At 43.2% G+C, this 21,350-nt stretch overlaps 1 protein-coding gene across 2 annotated transcripts in view; it reads right to left on the bottom strand.

Moving 5' to 3' along the window:
• LOC148519293 (septin-2A) overlaps nt 1–21,350 on the bottom strand; it is a 131,711-nt gene that overhangs the window by 81,933 nt on the left and 28,428 nt on the right. For both annotated transcript variants that reach the window (XR_015878949.1, XM_088476660.1), the window contains exons 5-7: nt 19,697–19,820; nt 7,672–7,806; nt 2,332–2,449 (exon numbers count right to left, since the gene is read on the bottom strand). Coding sequence is in view for 1 of the 2 variants with exons in the window: in XM_088476660.1 (XP_088332786.1) it covers nt 2,332–2,449; nt 7,672–7,806; nt 19,697–19,820 (377 nt within the window). In the remaining variant the exon portion in view is untranslated. The remainder of the gene's footprint in view (nt 1–2,331; nt 2,450–7,671; nt 7,807–19,696; nt 19,821–21,350) is intronic.

The following is a 21,350-nucleotide window of genomic DNA, read 5'->3' as shown; positions in this document are numbered from 1 at the left end:
TTAACTGCTTATCTGATAACAAAACAGCCATCCCCCTGCAATTTGCAGTGAGTCTCAGTCAAGCAGACAAACACCTGCCAAAATAATGTTTGGGCTGTGGCTATGAAGCCCCGTGAGCCTGCCGTCACTGAAATACCTGGGGGAGGCGTTTCCTAGCCACCAGCGCTTCCATCCAGAGAACCACAGAGCTCTGAAGTTAACGCGGCTCATAGTGATGACGTCAAAGAATGGACGCCTGCATGTGCAGCGGCGCCGCATCAGCATCAGCCTCCCTCTCCCACAAAAGCCAGCAGCATGTTCTGCTCTGTAACCTCAGCCGGAGGTTCCACGGAAGGAATCCGGGGGGTTGAAAGTGGCAGGTGCTGCGGAATCCCGGGGTGGTGGAGGCACGTGCACCGAGCACCTACAGCTGCTGCCACATGAGTTAATAACATGCCCGGGCGCTCTGCTAAAGCGTTGTGCTGGGAAGAAGTAAATACAGCAAACAAGGGCCCTGATTCAGACCCACTCGCAAGCGGCTGTCCGCTCGCAAGTGGGTCGATGGTCTGCACTGAGCATGCGCGCGACGGAGGGAGCTCCGTCGTGCGCATGCGCCAGACGCGACGAGCGAAGGAAAGTCCTTCGCTCGTTGTGTCTGATCAAAGGGGGCGTGCTGTCGATGTTGATTGACAGTACGCCCCCTTTGGTGGGCGTGCCTCCCTGACGGGGGCGTTCCCACGGGAACGCCTCCCGTCAGAAGCCGGCCCACTGACATCACTAGTGATGTCAGTGGGAGTGATTTTGGCTCTGATAGAGCCAAAATCACTCCGGGGCTTGCGGTTGAAAACCTCAACCGCAGGCTCCAGCTCGCAGTTTCGATGGTCGCGACCATCAAACTGCACGCTCGTATAGGCTGTGGGTGGTGACCCACAGCTATACGAGCGTCCAGGAGGACGCTCCATTTTTATGGAGGGCGGCCCTCATTCAGAGCGTACGGCTCTGAATGAGGGCCAAGGTCTTTTACATATAAAATGTATCAATCTTACCTTTTTGCCAGCGCCCCCCCCTTAGATGTGTGTCTGGTATGGAGAGAGACCCAGGGACTATGTGGTTTGGTGACTCTCCCAGGGGCCATCTTTAGAGTGGGATACAGGGTTCACCACTCTGCTAGTGCTTGTCGCCAGGAACTAAGCACCCAAACCAAACAAAAATGAAATCCAACTAAAAGCTAGGACCTAGCTAGTGCCTAACTCCAAGGCACTAAAAATAAGACTGGGGTTCTAGTGGAAGGGGAGTCTTAATTAGTTAGTGCCTGACTCCACAGCTCACTATGCATAACCCCAGAGGTAATGGCATTCCCCAGAAGAATGAAAAAGGAATTAAGTTGTAAAGACAGCACACGTGTACATTAGTGTTCCCGCTAGGCTGTTTCAGTGGTGCGCTGCATCTTACCCGATTTTAAAGGGACAAAATGTGCCCAGCCCTTTTAGAGGCACCCCACTAAAACAGCCTGCCCTGTGCCTTTCCCACCACGGGGAACGTTGTTCACAGACAAATTGCATCGGCTGTGCAGCACAGCTAATGGCAGATGTATCTGCTAATCATGCTGTGTGTTAGGGCAGTCAACCGACCACCAGTACACTTGCAGCATAGGCCGCTGGGGAGGGGGTCGCGATGTCCAGTTGGACCGCAGTGTACATTGTTCAGTGTGTATGAACAACCATCTGCAGATATATCTGCAGATCAGGCAATCTGCATATATACCCACCTTAAGTCCTACCCCATATCTTATGTTACATAGTGCATTAGGCTTGAGCAGCAGCTACTATAACATATGGAATTCTCAACTTTACTTACTAATAGTGCTGACCACTTGCAAGCATTGTTTTTAAATGTACGTAAACTACTTTGCTTTGAAAAAATAAACTATATGTTATTATAATGACGGGGCATTTCCAGCTCTCTGAATTCCCAAGGAGCAGGGAGAAAGAATTGCCTTTGTTTTGTGCATAGAGTGCATCTGCCAAGCACAAATCACATGCAGCCCAATGTCTGGCAACCACAATATTCTGCTTTATGGTTTCCTTTCAGGTTTGACAAGAAAAGGTTTGGGGAAGCAGTGTTTAAGGAAGTTCACGAGATGCCAAAACACTCAGGTAGTGATTTGCATCATGAACTTGTTTTCAGGAAGAATCGGAAAAAAAGTGGGCACTTTCCAAAAACTTTAAATTCTTAATTGTGGATCTCAACAAATTAACTAAATTTAAGCACAGCTGTCAGATTATGTTATTTATTAAAAGGAATATAAAGATGAAAATAAGGTCTTGTAATTGAGCGCAGACTGGTACTCACCCTCCTCTTCAGTCTCTCTCTCTCCTTCAGGGTTAAGGTGTCAGCTTTAGCAATGACAGGCACTATGTTCACCTTTCCGTGAAGTGCTTTCATGAACTCCACATCCAATGGTTTCAATCTGCCAAAAAAGATTAAACAATAATAAACTGTAAAATAAAGGACATTTTACAAACCTGACCACTAATTATTTTCCCCAAAAACAATAAGGAATATTGAAATCATAGAAATATGTCAACTACCCTAGAATCCTTTCTTTTTTTTACATTTACAAAAAGAAAATATACTTTATTTATTTATGAAATCAGTTGCTCATACATCATCCAGGTGCTCCGAGATCTATGGGCAACAGAGGTTGGTAAGCTCCTATTTGCAATGCTCACTCTGGAACTGGGCTCAGTGACAGCTCCAGGTCTCAGTGTTCCTGTCTATTGGACACAGTATTGATGCTGCTGGAACCATTGTTTCAGTTCAGTGATTTAATCACTGCTGTTTCCCAGCAAGAGAAAGAGTTCATGCCTCCTAGACTAAGTGCCTGTTAGAGTATGCAATCCTATTTATGTTGCATACTTTTATTAGTATCATGGCTAATATTTTTTCTTTCTAAATATATGTCATTTCACACAATTCGCCTATAATGTGTTAATGCAAATGCTTTGACAGTGTTTTATTCCTCAGTCAGGATGACTTGTCACTCATCGCTGTACAATTAAACTATAGATGCCTGCAGTAACAATATATATAGTATATGTTTTTTGTCCACTCAAAATCAGAGTCAATTGAAGATCCCATTAGAGAAAAGAACGATCAATAATAGTACAATCTGGTTTCTCACCGTATAGGCCAAACAGCATGTGCAGCCTGAAAAGGTAAGTTGTGAATTTTCAAAAGCCATACAGATTTGATCAGACAGAACTATCAAAGTGTTTGGTAGAAGTGAATATTGGCATGTGTATTTATTCATGGGGTGACTGTAATGCTGGATTTCTCTGATTGGTCCAATTACTAAACAGCCTGGCTCCATACTATTGTTCAAAATGGTGAAAGATTTGGTTAATCAGCATGGCAGGCGGTGTTCTCAGCAGGATGGAGAAACAAAATGACTACTGTGGGAATAATCCAAGGTTGCAGGTGGATGCAAGTGTAAAGTAGTAAATGTTGGAGTAGAATGTAAAAACTGTAATAAAACTCTAATTGCAGTAAATGGCCATGTCCACAGTTATGTCATCAACGGCTATGTCACGTTTCCTGCATTGTGAACTAGGGGCCTGATTCAGACCCGCTTGCGAGTGCTATGCGCTCGCAAGCGGGTCGATGGTGGCCCAGTGCGCATGCACACGACGGAGCCGGCTCCGTCGTGCGCATGCGCGAGACCCGGATTGTGACAGGCAAACCGTCGCTCCGGGTCTCGTACCAAAGGGGGCGTGCTGTCGATGTTGAGTGACAGCACGCCCCCTTTGGTGGGCGGGCCGGCTGCCCAAATGGAGGCGCTCCCATGTGAACGCCTCTGTTTGGGGAGGCCCCACTGACATCACGAGTGGGGCTTGCGGGGCCTACCACAAGGGTCTCATCGCAAGCCCAATGGTCACAATGGTCTTGACCATCGCGACCATCTTCCTGGCCGCTTGCTATAGCTATGGGTGGTCACCCACAGCTATGCGAGCGGCCAGGAGGCCGCTCTAAAAAACAAGAAGGCCGGCCCTGATTCAGAGCGAGCACTCTGTCAGAGCATCCGGCTCTGAATCAGGGCCTAGGAGCCCAGACCTGCTGGAAATGTGGGCAAGCAGGTACAACATGTACACGGTATGGGAAGAGGGTGGCATCATGTGTACTTCTTACACATAAATCACAAGTCTGCAGTGACCTTCCATCCCCCTTCATTACAATCCCTTTTTTCTGACTGAAAACTAATCCATCAAAGCAGAAATAATTAACAACATTAGTTTTAGTGGCATGTTAAAGTGGGAAGGCAAAGTAGCTAAAACAAGCAGCTTTAGTAATATGTAATGACTGCTACCGCTCCTTTGAAATGCCACATGACAGAACTAACAAGGACAATTGGTATTAAATGAAGCCTGCAAAAACACAAATATTTCCCTTATTATAGCTACTAAACATTTCTCACACTTCGGTAGAACAGCGCCGGCTAATTTACTAGACATTTGCAGCGCTGCAGTCAGTCAGATATAGAGTTGCCAGAGACTAGAGATTTTCATAGCTGTTTTGCTGTTCAACAATTCAGGATAACACAACGTAGATATATCACCAAGCCTCAGACTACTCATGGTTGTTTGTCATTTTTGACCCAGAATCTGGCATAAGTCTGTAATCCATCTTTGGGGACCAGTTCAGTTTAAATACTTTGTCAAATATATCCTTTACACAGGATTATGTTACAAACAAGAAAAAGCAAAACGTCTTTTTTTTGGGTTTATGATCTCACAGGTCTCTAGATGTGGAGCTACCAGGGATCTACATGGTAGTCTTCTCTTAACTGTTTGAAATGCACAATATTTGTATATGAGCTGGCCCTAACTAGCATGCGAGGGTTCAATGCTGCTTCAGGATGGCCGGGTTGCTTTCTGTTTCCATATCATTGCATATGTATGAATGAGCAAAAGCACATGTTCTTTCATAGTAGTGAGTTTAATCACAGCTATAAACGTCTCATGATTTTATACCACTGTATTCAATGTAAAAAAAGAGACAGTGATGATAGTAGATAATACTATGGCAAGTAAGTTTTTAGTTTGCAAGTTTGTAGTTCTGGTGAAAAAGTAGCTTAGAATAATTAAGAAGGAAAAGCTTAGGGACAAAGTACATGGGAATTTGGTCATTGCATTAGTCATTATCTGTGTTGCTTAGGTTTTCATGTACTAAAGATTTTAAATCACACAAATAAAGGACCTGTGTCACATAACACTGTTGTTTCATAGAGGTAAACCACCAGGCTATTAGTCTACAGGTTACTTTTATATGAGAAATAACAATTCCTCTACTCTTATTTTCACACATGCCTCATGTCTGTAACAGTTATACAAGTTTACTACCAAAATGTGTAAAAGAGCTTTGAACGTGTGTAAGCATCTCCTAATTTGTAATCATTTCTCTTAATTTTTAGAACATATCGGGCTTAAAGGCTGTATCAAAGCTTGATGGGAGATAAAATTGTGAAATATATATCACCAACCAATCAGCTCCAAAGTATAATTTCTTAAACACAACCTGCAAAATGTAAGTTAGAAGCTGATTGGTTGGTGATATATATCTCACAATTTTATCTCACATTAAGCTTTGATACATATTCCCCTATATGTAATAGGGTGAGAGAAATTGAATACCACCTGTGCTTACTCTTGGGGTAGTAGTATGAGCAGCGGGCACTAGGAGTAATACCCACTCCTAATTAGCATAAGTAAAAACAATAGTTGTGCCTGCGCGTGAAAGATGATGAGGTGGCTATGAGATAAATGAGTACAGATAACGAAGTGTAGATGGTAAGTATTTTATTTGTTTATAAGTTGCAGAGTTATTATGGAGTCACAGTGCTCCTTGTCTGCTAGGGGGGAAGGTATAGGGAAGGGAGATAGTGATGGATCCCGGATTGAATCCGGAGGTGTCTAGTGCCAAAATGGTTGGGACTAGTAATTGTTGTTAGAGGGGGTTGTGTGTGTATAGCACAATGGATATGATCATTGAGGGTGGGTAATTGTCACATGGAGCATCCAAATAGATAGTGGGGGGAAAAAAAAAAATTAGGATAGAAGATAGATAAAAAATTATAGAAAAAAAATCTAGATAATGGCGCTCTGGAGGGGCGGCGTCCGGTGCCCTCCGGTCCGTCAGCTTACGCTATGTCCTGTGAAACACCACGATCCTCCACTGTCCTTGATGGTAATCGACCTGCTGCTTGAGTGTGTGTGGCGTTGCACACTCGCTGTGTTCCTTCCTGTTCGCCGGCCACGGGGATGTCTGACGGAGCCCCCGCTTACTTGCGGTCACGTGGTCCCGGCTGACTGATGACGCGGCCGGCCACTCGACCAACCAGCCAGTCCAACGCGTAGTGGCTGGTTAGTCTTCTTCAAGTCCCTGAAGAAGGCTAACCTGCCGCTACGCGTTGGACATAGACAGTCCTACACACACCATCATCTTTATTGATTTATTGCCAGCGAATCCACCAACGAACCCACTGACTTTGTCCGGCACACAGCATATGTGCACACCCGGAGCTGCATAATAGAACTACATTTCCCAAGTCTCCCCACCGGCTGGTTGGTCGAGTGGCCGGCCACGTCATTAGTCAGCCGGGACCATGTGACCGCAAGGAAGCGTGGGCTCCGTCAGACGTCCCCGTGGCCGGCGAACAGCACACTCAAGCAGCGGGTCGATTACCATCAAGGACAGTGGAGCATCGTTGTATTTCACGGGACATAGGGTAAGCTGACGGACCGGAGGGCACGGGACGCCGCCCCTCCACAGCACCATTACCTAGATTTTTTTCTATCATTTTTTATCCTAATTTTTTTCCACTATCTATTTGGATGCTCCATGTGACAATTACCCACCCTCAATGATCATATCCATTGTGCTATAGACACACAACACCGTCTAACAACAATTACTAGTCCCAACCATTTTGGCACTAGACACCTCCGGATTCAATCCGGGATCAATCACTATCCCCCTTCCCTATACCTTCCCCCCTACCCACCCTGCGTCATAAGTGTTTAGCAGACAAGGAGCACTGTGACTCCATAATAACTCTGCAACTTATAAATAAATTAAATACTTACCATCTACACTTAGTTATCTCTACTCATTTATCTCATAACCACCTCATCATCTTTCAAGCGCAGGCACAACTAATGTTTTTACGTAATAGGGTGAGAGTTTAGAAAATGACAGTTTAGCAGTATACTCTCACACTATTACATTGGTCGAGTTGTATCTTCAAAATGGGAAAACATCTGGATGAGAGTTTAAATCGTGAGAGTTTTTTGAGTCTGAAAAACATGCGAGTTTATATGTTCCTCGGACTCTATTACATTGGCCCAGTTTAATAAGTGTGAGAAAACTCACATTTTCTAAACTCTCACCCTATTACATTTGGCCCATCATATGCTTTCTACTACATTCCTTAGCCCAATCTCAGTGATACAGGTTATTTTACCTATTCATTCCCGTACTCAACTTTTTATTTCTTGTTCCATAGTGTTTGGTACATATGTAACACTGAAACCCAAATAAATATTACTAAGACATTGTGCTGGTGTCTTGTCATACACATCAATTAGGTGAGAGTTAGACAGGGCCTGTAGCTTGGGTGGGTGTTCAGTAACTTACCCATGTCCAAATGGGGAAATAAAATAAAAGCAGCAGTGCACGCGATTATCAATGATGTGCCGCCTGTTCAGACCACTCTCATCATGAAGGTAGCGCTCAAATTGGTTATCTATGTAGTGAATGATGGTTTTAAAACTGAAGAAAGAAAAAAGAAACCAGTGTCAGTGTTATACTATAACATAAATAGCCTCTGGCAACGGGAGATCATTAACCGCTTCCACAATTGAAATGTTATGTTGAACAGGTGCATTAAATCCTTAGCACCACATTCAAAGAAAGTAATTAACATTTTCAGGATTAGACTGTCTCTCTTGTGCCATTCTCGGTGCTATGTAAGTGTAGCAAAATAGTCATAATATGTAATGGAAAGTTCAGAGCAGAATCAGGCAAAGGAGAAACAGCTGTGCTAACAGATGCTCATCCTCCTCCCGCAACAATATCAGAAACATTAAATCCCAGGAAATGAGACAGCTTGAAATAACCAGGTCTTCCTAAAGGCAACCCACACACTGTACTGTAAACATGGGGCCTAGTCACACAAAGCCAAAGAAATCTCACTATGTGATCCTAAGGAACAAACAGGTAGACATTACATAGTTAGTAGGTTTATCAAATAACTAACTCAAGTCAGGGAAAGTGAAGCAAAACCATCTAGGTTTTATTGTAAGAAAAATCTGTATCTTACAAAAATTATAAAGGTGCATATCCATTAGGCGATTAAACAGGCCAATTGAACGATAACGACATTGTTATCGTTCAATCGCTTGTTAATCGCCTGCAAATCGTTCACATATCGGCCAGGTAAATGTAAAAAATGACCAGCGATGCGTGAGCCCACTGGTTGTTTTTGCCATCTATCATCGCCAGTACATGCTGGTCAACCTGACAATCACATCAGGTTCAGCTTGTACAGGGATGATGGATGTGCCTACAACTGAACGACTGAACTTACAGTGTAGGCAAATCACAGACATAGAAACGACAGCACGATTACAATGTGCTCTCGTTTCTATGTCTATTAGTGGATACGCACCTTTAGACAGGAATTACAACAATATCTGTAGTGCTAAAAAGTCAGATATTTCTCTGGATAAATATTACTGTCATGGGGCAGGGAGGTATGGTCCCAACGGAGAGAAGGGCAGGTCCCAAGGACAGGATTCCAAAGATGAGTGTTCCAGGAAAGAGCGTTCGAAGGCAGAGAGTAACAGGGGGGGGGGGGCAATAAAGTGCTAGGGTGCAATCCCAGAAGAGAATATCTCAGAGGACAGGATGCCAAGAGAGAAGAGATGCTTACATGCCATTACAGGAGAGCAGTGCCACAGTAAAGTCTAGGAGCTGGCTTTCGATGAACTGACGTAAGCTGGTTTATAGGCCTTTAGGCCCTCATTCAGAGCCGTACGCTCTGAGCAGAGCGCACGCTCTGAATGAGGGCCGGCCTCCATTTTCATGGAGCGTCCTCCTGGACGCTCGTATAGCTGTGGGTCACCACCCACAGGCTATACGAGCGTGCATTGTGATGGTCGCGATGGTCGAGACCATCGCGACCATCGAATTTGCGAGCCGGAGCCTGCGGTTGAGGTTTTCAACCGCAAGCTCCGGAGTGATTTTGGCTCTATCAGAGCCAAAATCACTCCCACTGACATCACTAGTGATGTCAGTGGGCCGGCTTCTGACGGGAGGCGTTCCCGTGGGAACGCCCCCGTCAGGGAGGCACGCCCCCGGCACGCCCACCAAAGGGGGCGTGCTGTCAATCAACATTGACAGCACGCCCCCTTTGATCGGACACAACGAGCGAAGGACTTTCCTTCGCTCGTCGCGTCTGGCGCATGCGCACGACGGAGCTGCCTCCGTCGTGCGCATGCTCAGTCCATAACATCGACCCACTTGCGAGCGGACAGCCGCTCGCGAGTGGGTCTTAATCAGGCCCTTAGTGCCTAGGTAGAGCAGCATCCAACAGCTCCTAACATGGTGCCGTCAGAAGCTGAGAGGAGATAGAGTACCCAAAGCAGGTAGCACTAGATCTGGAAGTGGGTAGAATAATAGCAGCCACAATCATTCAGATCTCAGGGTGTGATTGGATGACAAGGGCTATCCTTGTACGAGATACAGAGTGACGACATTTTGGGGCTTTTTCCGTTTTAACTGAAACCACCACTAAAGTCCACACTGGAATTTTTCAGGCTTTTTGTGTTAAAACTAAAAAAATGGAATCCCTTAAGAGTTTATACAGCCCAAAATAACCAGTATGTCATACCAGCCTTTAGAACATTCAGAAACCTATTATACCAGTCTTTTGCACACTACTAACATGCCAGCCTGTGCCCAACCAACACAATAGCACACCAATATTTACACGGCAGCATCAGCCCCATTAATACATTAGCATGCCAACCTGTGCCCTATCTGCACATTATGAAACCAGATATCTGAGACAGAGGTCTCATTAATTCCATGTGCTGATATTATATCTACTCATACTGTAGGTTGGAACTGAAATATAAGAAACATTTAAGCTATTGTAATATATGGAGCAAAAACTTGCTTTTCTTTCTTTCTTTCTTTAATTAGGTATAAAATTATGGAATAAGCTTCATATTTTTTGGTTTGGAGAATGTTGATTATTATGGTGACTTTAGAAATCCATGTGTTACTTTATACGGCTTTTCTATACGATTGTAATTTTTTTGAGAGATTTACAGGGAATTCCACACTGATTCTGAAAGATCTTTTCTCTCAAGCACGCAGTTTTTGTAATGACTATTTATCTTTAGTGCTCTAAGGTTGATTTGCTTGCTTCCAGGATTAATTAGACAAGTGTAGATTGCAAGCATGGTGTGCTATAGAAGGCACCCAAAGCTGTGACCGCAGGCAGGTGCTTGCTGGGGTCCTGATTCTGAGTCGGATGCAGTGGAGCGATGTTTTTCATCTATGCATGCGTCCCGATTTAGAGTCGCAGATCAAATTTAGATGCGCAGTAATAATCAGTCTTATGGGAGTGTTGCATGTGTGTTACTTAAAGCAGTTGCATACAGAGATGTACGCTAATGTCACTGTAGCTGCGATCCCGTGCACAGTGTCTATGCGAAAATATGCATATGTCGCAGACGCCAAAGAATGTATTGAGACGCCTACCTGCAGCTTTGCAGTTCCGAGCATCTGTGTTCAAAGATGTAGTACCTGCTGTAGATTATTCTAATTATTGGTCTTCTGGGTAACCATATGGTTGCGCAGAATGGCAGTGGGAAGCGAGATGCCGGTGACATTTTTATTGCGTACAGGATCACAGACGCAGGCTGTGACACACCCCAAAAATGGACGCAACACACCTGCGACTTTTGCCGCCACTCCCAGTTACCTTTCCGTGCCTGTAAATCACACTGCGAGCAAAAGTCGCTGCAAACTGCCACGGTAATGTAAAAAGACAGAAAATATACACTTGAGCGCTCCTCCTCTGAAGTAAATAATCCCAATAAATTAATTAAAAGACAGTTCAAAAAAGTCCAAATGATCTCTTCAAATTCTTCAGATGTAATATTCTTGTTAGTACATTTTCCTCCAATAAAAAATGAAGTAAACACGACAATGTCCTTTTTCAACACACTAGTATACAACCCCTTCAGTGTCAAACAGCACATCCAAACAAATGCTGAAGAATTTGAAGAGATCATTTGCACTTTTTTTAACTGTCTTTTAATTAATTTATTGGGATTATTTACTTCAGAGGAGGAGCGCTCAAGTGTATATTTTCTGTCTTTTTATGCTTATTTGGTGACGTGTGTAGGTCACGATTTCTTGAGTTGCACTCCTGATTCATTGGAGCGCGGGTGTTATATATTATTTTTTGTTCTGCTACGGTAATGTACCTTGACACATACGCAGTTTACCAATAATCGCTGAACTGTGTAAATATCGGCATTGCGTACATCTCTGAATCAGGCCCAGGGACGCACAGCCGCTCACATAGGAGAAACTGCACCTGCCATGGGGCCGGAGCAAGATTCGATGTTGCAACTGATGGTGCTCCTAAAGAAGCACCAGATGGTAATGCAGAGTCTATAGACACTGCTAGTAGGCGTCTCAGTCCTTGCACATTTGGACCCACGAATGTACACCAGGGAAGGGTTTTGTAGCAGCATTAGAAACTGTGGAAAAAGATGCCAGGACAGACACAACTACATCCGACTCAGAATCAAACCTCTTCAGTAGATTTGCAGCTGTGCAATCTATAAATGCTGAGGATTGTCGGGAGCGAGAAAATCTGGCGAAAAAAAAATTCTTCTGCAAAAGTCTTATGGTGCATACACTCGTTCAAATCAGACAATGATAAAAATATTGTTGTCTGATCTGATCTGGGACTCTGTCAACAGGTGCAACAGCGAACGCAGCTGCGTCCATCTCTGAAACAGGTCCTTTAAGCAGATACCTACTGATCACTCAGTAGGTCAGAGACCTACTGATCACTACAAGCAGCCCAATGTCCATACTCCCTAGAAAATATGATAGACCCATACTTTGATGATCACTTAAGCAGCAGGTATTACATAGCCTTTAGCTGTATAAAGACTGCCAATTTATTCTTCCCAGAAGGTCAGTAAACAAACAGCCATCCTGCCGCTCTGCCCTCCCTCTTACTGAACTTTCTATTAGAGCATGATGGAAGATAGAATGTAACATAAGCTGGAGGGCGCTTTGTGTAATGGTCTGAACGATCAACAAATTTTATGCCAGTAATAAAAAATATATAACCTAAAGAGATTGATGATTCGGAAACCTCTCCGCACCTTTTGGACGGAGGAGCTTGCTATGATTTACCAAGAGGTCTGTAGTTCTCTGGTCCTTCTTCACTACTTTTAGTATTTCAGCTTTTTGAAGTCTTTGTGGTTTCCTGGGACATTTAGCAGTATGACAGGATATGCCCTCAGTAAGCAGGTGCTTCCCATAGCATGACACAATAGCTCAGAACGCTAGCACACCATATAACCAAGAAAACATGCAGCAGGAAGTGAATTCACTCTTCTTCCTCTTGTTATTCCATTTTATCTTTAACTCATTTTTTTTCTTATGCAAAAGCATTTTTGTAAAATTACTTGGGAGCTGTCAAAATGGATCATATATTATTTTTTGGGTAAAAATAAGTCCCATAAGTCAGGACATTATTTTATTAACTAAAAAAATAACAAATTTGCAGGACCAACAAATTAGCTTGTTCTGTTTTAGGTGGGAATTCAATTGGTAAAAATGTTGTTTACTTCGGCTCCAATTAACGCGCTTATTGTAATGTAATTTTACTTAGCATAACTATGCGCGCTCCCACTTCACGTTCAATCCAATTTTAAAAAGTGGTTGCACTGCAATTTTCTATGATGTTAAACACGTTAAATATGGGGAAAAAATGGGTAAGTCAGCCTTGGCCCCCAAAAAGTGCACACTAACATTGGATAACAATTCACAAAGTATATCAGTGGCCATAAGGAAAGTAATTGGGGCCCCTAAAAAGTGTCAAATGACTGATTTTTGCATATTTTTTAAATGAAAAAATTATATAAAGCAAGTGTTTTCAGCAAATTAAATCCTCTAGCTTAATTTGGGGCGCATAAACCTGCCTATACAGTGCCTCCGGAAAGTATTCACAACCCCATAATGACAAAGTGTAAAAAGTTTTTTTGAGATTTTTGCAAATTTAATAAAAACCAAAAAAAACACTAAAGCTGCATACACACACAACGATTTTTTTAATGATTATCGTTAAACGATATCGTTTAACGATAATTGTTTGCAAAAATCGTTCACTTTCTGAGTCAAACGATGAACGATTATCGTTCATGCGCGTTCACGTTTGTAGTTTGTCGTTTGTAGTTCAGTCAGACTTGTCAACTCAACGATTTTCATTAAGGGAATATGCAAAAATCGTTGGTAGTTCATAAAAATCGTTCATGACATTTAGTAAATGAACAACTTTAGTAAACGATTTTAGTACATTTTTTCAAGGGAAAAAATCGTTTACTAAAATCGTTCATTAAAACAATCGTTGTGTGTGTATGCAGCTTAAGAAATCACATATACATAAGTATTCATGGCCTTTGCCATGAAGCTCAAAATTGAGCTCAGGTGCATCCTGTTTCCACTGATCATCCTTGAGATGTTCCTACATCTTAATTGGAGTCCACCTGTGGTAAATTCAGTTGATTGGACATGATTTTGAAAAGCATACACCTGTCTATATAAGGTCCCACACTGACAGTGCATGTCAGAGCACAAACCAAGCATGAAGTCCAAGGAATTGTCTGTAGACCTCCCAGACAGGATTGTCTCGAGACACAAATCTGGGGAAAGGTACAGAAAAATATCTGCTGTTTTGAACTGAGCGATCGAGGGAGAAGGGCCCTAGTCAGGGAGGTGACCAAGAACCCGATGGTCACTCTGTCAGAGCTACAGCATTCCTCTGTGGAGAGAGGAGAACCTTCCAGAAGGACAAACATCTTTGCAGCAATCCACCAATCAGGCCTGTATGGTAGAGTGGCCAGACGGAAGCCACTCCTTAGTAAAAAGCACATGGCAGCCCACCTGGAGTTTGCCAAAATGCACCGGAAGAATTCTCAGACCATGAGAAACAAAAAAAAAAAAGAACTCTTTGGTGTGAATGCCAGGCGTTATGTTTAGAGGAAACAAGGCACTGCTCATCACTAGGCCAATACCATCCGTACAGCGAAGCATGGTGGTGGCAGCATCATGCTGTGGGGATGTTTTTCAGCGGAAGGAACTGGGAGACTAGACAGGATAGAGGGAAAGATGAATGCAGCAATGTGCAGAGACACCCTGGATGAAAACCTGCCCTTGACCTCATATTGGGGCGACGGTTCATCTTTCAGCAGGACAACGACCTTAAGCACACAGCCAAGATATCAAAGGAGTGGCTTCAGGACAACTCTGTGAATGTCTTTGAGAGGCCCAGCCAAAGCCCAGACTTGAATCCGATTGAACATCCCTGGAGAGATCTGAAAATGGCTGTGCACTTACGCTTCCCATCCAACCTGATGGAGCTTGACAGGTGCTGCAAAGAGGAATGGGCAAAACTGCGCAAAGATAGGTGCGCCAAGCTTGTGGTATCATATTCAAAAAGACTTGAGGCTGTAATTGCTGCCAAAGGTGCATCAACAAAGTATTGAGCAAAAGTTGTGAATACTTATGTACATATGATTTCTTAGGTTTTTTTTTTTTTTTGTATTAAATTTGAAAAAATCGCAAAAAAAACTTTTTACACGTTGTGTGTAGAATTTTGAGGAATAAGGCTGCAACATAACAAAATGTGGAAAAAGTGAAGTGTTGTGAATACTTTCCGGATGCACTGTAAGATGATTTTTTTTTTTGAATTTGAGCCACTTTTAATAATTTGTTTAAAAAAAAAATCTGTAACTCCCACCTGCAGGCCTAAAAACACTTGTCCCATGAATATACAACACCCTTATATTTACCTGTCGCACATTAACCCATTATTCTGCATTTTGCAGAATATTACATGTCATTATTGGGCAAATTAAGCTAATTAAAAACTTCTAGGTGCCTAATTAATCATATAGGGGGGTGTCCCGGGGGTTCTAAACCAAGTCAAGACATTTATACCTTAATATAGGGATTTTCCCAAACTTTTCACCTGCTCAGGGGCTGCGAGAAAAATAAACACACTAAATCCTTTGGAAAGTTAACTGGCTAACAAAGAACTCACGGCCACTACGTTAAATAGCTTTAGCAACATTAACCTGTTATTAAACGTGTTAATGCGGCTATTTGAATTCTCAACTTAAAGCTTGTTCATACTGACAGCTTGACTTCTAACATTGTAAAGGCAGGAATCAGTTATCTGGGTGCCGGAACTACTTTTAGAATGATAGCGTTCCCGCTAGGCTGTTTTAGCGGGGTGCAGCGCCCTGTCCTCCTTCTGGAGGGCAAAAAGCGCCCTGCCCTCACAGCCTGCGGGTGTCGTCTTCACCCGCGGGACGCAGTCTCCCGGGGGTGGAGAAATGTTTGGTATCTACCGGCATCTATTCTCACTGTCTGCAGCGCTTGGGGGCTGCCCGGCGTGTCTGTAAGTGCCGGGCACGCCCCCAAGTATGACTAAAAGGGGAAGCGTCTTATAGATACGCCCCCTTTTCATGGCCACGCCCCTGCTTCGGCGCGCGCACAAAGTTGCCCTCTCTAGCTCCGGCGCCCTGCCTGCCGCCGGAGCTAGAGTGAACACTAGAATGGACCAGCTCCCCACTATAACCAACAGATCAGAGAATAACCTGGGGGACTGGACCCTAGGAATATTTTTTCTAAATATTTTCTGCATTTGCTTGTGTCAGTATGTTAGCCTTGGTTCATACCACACAGTGTCAGTACAAAAATTGGCCTATTGGGCACTTGGATTCCATGTCCACCTCCAGACCAGCAAGCCAAATGTCCTACCCATTTAAAGTTTGAAAACAGGTTGACATCATTACTGACCTAAGAAGTATAATCATTTGCTTTACCATATAAAGGTGTGAGGGGCATACTTCACTAAAGCACAGTGAGCAACATTTGTTTTCTGCAAAATACATTCTGGTCAGGATCTAACTAATCATGTTTAAGTTTCTAATTATGTGGGAGCAGGGGACATAAACAATCAAATGGCACAATCTGTAAGGATTAAATGTTAATATAATAAAGGTAATCATCATCTGCTATAACAGGGGTGAGGAACCTATGGCTCCACAGAGTATACTTGAAGTTATACTTTAACAGTCCAAAATCCATAGGCCACCAAAGTCTAGTCACCAGTGTGAGGGTGTGCTAAATTCTTGCTGACTTGATGAAATAGGAATACAGGGCTTATACTACATTAGAGTTCACATATATGAAGGTTGACACTTACAGATGTGTGTTCACTCGTTTTTGCTGCGGTTGCACCAAATAGCCCCTCTTGGCGCACCTGGTCCTATGAGACTCTGATATATATATCTATGTGGGTTTCTCACGCAGCATGTGAAGTGCTATGATGTAGCGGCCACAGCTTTTTTCCACGTCAAGTTCCGTTTACAGTCTCAGTCGCACTCAGATATACAAGTGTCACATATCAAATTATTCAGCACAGTCTCCTGGTGCATCCTAGTTGCATCACATTGTAACCTAGAGTTATTTTCGGTAGAAAAAGATACCAGACGCTAGCAGAGTTGCACTGGACCTGGTGGCTCACTCATGCCAGGCATATCAGGCTGCATAGCGTTTTGAGGGTAGATGAGCAAGGATACATCTGTATGTTTGATTTCTGCTGTGGGTTCAGCAATAAATTTATATAAGAAAACAGTACTTTTAATAGAACCACCCCCTACCCTATACATGAACCAGATGAAGAAGAGAAAACGATGCTTCGAAATAAATTAAAAAACACAATTAAATAAAAAACAAACAACTTTGATTTATAAGAAACACCAACAAGTTTTGTACTGGAAATAATTCCCATTATGGATTCCCGTACTGTCAGCACTGGAACCCGTAACATGTACAAACACCATCATTTAGGGATAAATAATATAATGTACTGAAGAAATCACAAGTCTATTCCCATCGTCGCTTCGAGTAAGTTAATACAGCATTACACATTCTGTGAACGGTACAGGGAAATTTGCCTCAATACACTTGTAAAATAGCACCAGGCCTAAGGACAGACACAATGAGAGGCACATCTATATACATCAATAGATCAATGGAATGCATGCTTTCTGAACATAATAAGCATAGAAAACAGTGGACCTCATTCAGAGTCGGTCGCAAGCGCTCAGCGGGCGAAACCGGCTCAATGGTTAGACCCTGTGCACGCGCAGCAGGCGCACCGCGCGTGTGCAAGCCCCGAAGCAAGAGAGAAACTCACTCGCTCCGGAGCTCACTACAAAAGGGCCGGCTGTCGATGTTGATCGACAGCTCGGCCCGTTTTGTAGGCGGGGCCTGTGGGGGGTTTCACAAACGGAGGCATTCCTTAAGGAACGCTTGCTGTTTTGTGGGCGGCCACACTGACATCAGCAGTGATGTCAGTGGGGAGCTTCCTGCTCGATCAGAGCAGGGAGCTCCCTGGGGCTTGCGGTTGCCGAGACCCGACCTTAGGGTCTCGTCGAAGCCCCGATGGTCGCGATGGTCTTTACCATTGCGACCATCAACCTGATCGGTCGCTAAGCTGTGGGTGGTAACCCACAGCTTAGCTAGCGACCAGGAGGCCGCACTAAAAAATAGAAGCGGCCGCCCTCATTCAGAACGAGCGCTCACTTCTTGCGACCGTCTCTGAATGAGGGCCATTGTGCGATAATCATGAGAAGGTTAGTGAGTAAATGACAGTGTATAATTTCAGGGCTGAACGAATTGCAAGAATGTATATTTATTTTATTCATGCCGGTTTTCCTTATAAAAGCCAAAAAAAATGTACATTTAATATACTGCACAAATGTCAATTTACTTGACACAAAGGCCTCTAACTTTTAAAGGCAGCATCATTGTAACACAATGATGTAACACAGATATAAGAAACGATGTACAGAGCAAGAAAAGGCAACTCCATAAAACACAGGGAACTCTAAATAAGTCATATTTTCTATACATTCATAATAGTTCTCATCCGGACCACAGGCTGACCAAGATTCCCTCTGCACAATACACAGAGAATTTAGGGCTACAATCCCACGGCAGTAAATCAGATTACATTCGATGGAATTCAGTTTTGTTTAAAAGCAACAAGTGTTCCAGAACAAACTTTGTGATAAGAGATCCACGTGGTGGCTCCAGATTTCATATTAGAGCAGATGCATGTGACCTGTACATGGTCACAAAGATCCAAGTAGGGGCAGCCAGAAACATTTCAATGGAATAAACAAGCTGAATTAGCACACAATCAACAGGAAGAGCTGCTTGAAACACAATAATCTGGCCGGGAGCTCCTGCAGGGGCACGACGGCAACGGAAGGAAAGGGGGGACCTTTGCACATCGTACAGTACCTACCCACTGTAAGCTACATATATCCCATTTAACCCTTATTCTGCTGGAGCCACAAAATCCCTTTTGCTACTTTTACTGGGGCATAAAAAGGAAGAGGTCAATAAAGGCAAAATTCTAAATATTCTTCAAATTCACTGCTTTGTTCTTCTAAATGACCTTACACATTTTGCACTTATCCTTCTACAAGCCAACTGCATAATTGCTATTAAAACATATAAAGGGGTTTTGAGAAAATGGAGCAAAAACAGATGCTAAATGTGTAGTATAAACACGAATGCTGTGAAATAACATATGCTATATTGATCGTATGTGCATTACACATTGTTCTATTCCAGTGGTTCTTAAGCTCGGTCCTCAGGACCCCACACAATTCACGTTCTGCAGATCACCCAGCAGGTGCACAGGTGTAGTCATTACTCACTGGCACATTTTAAAAGATCCACAAGTGCAGCGAATATCTCACTTGTGATTCTGTGAGGAGACCTGGAAAACATGCACTGTTTGGGGACCTGAGGACCGAGTTTGAGAACCTGTGTTCTATTCATTGTACCATGATTTTGTGTTTTTGTAAGCAAGTCATTTATAGTCACTGGATGTACAGTTCTCAAGAGCTAGCCAGGAAATAGCACTCTGAGGTGAGGGGTGGTGTTCAAGTAATGTAAGCATAGTGTGCCAGGCACTTCTATGGCAACATAACACAAAATAACAATATTAACAACAAACTTACCTTCAATTTTATATGAAATAGACCAAACATTGCAGCTAAGGAAAATTAAAGCATCGGTTGCATGTGTGTTATTTGCTTTGATCCATTTCACACCTTCCACTATAAATCACCTCAATCTTCTCCAAAAATTTTAAATGTATTAGAATGGCTACAAACCAATTGTTGTACACGGTACAAATTATGGACTGTCAGCTCTCATTTACTAATATTGCTATACCAAAATATCCAAATTCACTTCTATACCAAAAACATGTGTTCAGTTCTCACAGCTCCCCACCAGCTCCACCACCTACCAGTCCTGGCTGTTTATTGCGTCACCATAACCTGGTGTGTCCACTACAGTCAGGCGAAGCTTCACTCCGCGTTCCTCAATCTCTACAGTGGAGGCTTCGATCTGAACCGTTCGCTCAATTTTCTCTATTAAATCAATTATAAAAGAGTGTAAGTTTCATTATCGTACATATAACAATTCTGATATGCAATAGACAATGGTTATAAGTATATCTATATGGAACAAATAAACAAGATTCTCATGGAGGCACCAGTAGAACATTGTTATGTATCAATGTTTTTAAGGACATGTATGGGATCAGAGCTACCTGGGAGGACTGGTCTTTGTATTACCATTTTAGGCAGTGCCTGGTAACTTAAAATAATATAAATATTTAACCCAATAAAGGGACTCTACTTGTAGATAGCTAGTACTCCACAGAGGCTGAAATGTGGTGAAGTAGCCTATCAAGTAGTATCATATATTTATAAATGCGTGCAACGAAGATTTCTACATTTTTAGGTACAAATACAATAGTAGCTTTTTTACTGGTGGACAGAAGTGCTGGGGGATTTTTCACTGTGTTTCCATTAGTGGCGTCACAAGAGGGGTGCGGGCCGCACCCGGGTGTCACCCACCGAGGGGTAACACCAAGGTGCCGACTCCCCCTCAGTGACAGTAGCCGGGTGTTGCACTGTAGCATTAAGTGCAGCACTCTGATCCTGTCACAAGTGAGGGAGCCGGCACTGCACCCCCACCACCACTACCAAGTGATGAGAACGGGGGTTCGGCCGCAAGACCATGCTCCCTTTTGGCAGCACACTTCAGCTATCCCCACACCGGGTGTCACTGATTTCTATGCTCCACTAACGAACAGGTGTCAGACAAATAACATGAAATAAATGAGCGGCATTTAATTAAAACAATGAATAAACCATCTGGTATTTATAGGAAGGTGCATTAAGGGTGTAGAATAGGTTTATTGTACAATACAGAGAGGAAGGCAATGCAGCTCAGCCTAAGCTTCATAGAGGTCAGTGCTGTCACTACAGTCTTTTTGTTAACTGAATTGTTCTCTACAGTGAATTCAAACAAAAAGACATAACTCAACCAACCAAAGAAAGTAGGAAAATAAATTATAAATATTTATAATTGAAAGGAAACAGCAGCTCATATTGTTATTTGAGCTATGTAAGCTTTGTATTTTTACATCTCGGACATTATTTGGTTGTTTATTTGAAGCTTGTGTTATTTGCAGATTGTGATTTGGGAGGTAATCATCATCTACAGATGTGTCCTCATACATCTAGTCTCCTTGCTCATTAAACATTCGCTCGTGACTCTGTAGCGATGCAATGAGAATAGTTAGCACAAGCAGCTTCTGCTGATTAAAATGATATGCAGCATGCCTATATTCTGTAAGCGAGTGCGGGTGTATCTGCATGCGAAATGCTATGTTACAGTGTCAGCGGCTGTAACACTAACGCAGCGTTTAGCATGCAGATACACCCTCGCTCCAATTAAATATGCCCTAATGTGTTGTTTTTTTTGTGGGGGCAATGTATGATTTTGGCAGGACAGACCCCATGCCCCTTGCTGCAAAATCACGCTCCCTTTTTGCACGCCATGCCCCTCTTTCGGGCTGGCGCCGCATGCAAGTGTGCATAGATCACAAA

Source organism: Taudactylus pleione, unplaced genomic scaffold (assembly GCF_031769625.1).
Source record: "Taudactylus pleione unplaced genomic scaffold, aTauple2 ptg000191l, whole genome shotgun sequence".
Classification (NCBI taxonomy): Eukaryota; Metazoa; Chordata; class Amphibia; order Anura; family Myobatrachidae; genus Taudactylus; species Taudactylus pleione.
This window is presented reverse-complemented; position numbering and strand designations above follow the sequence as displayed.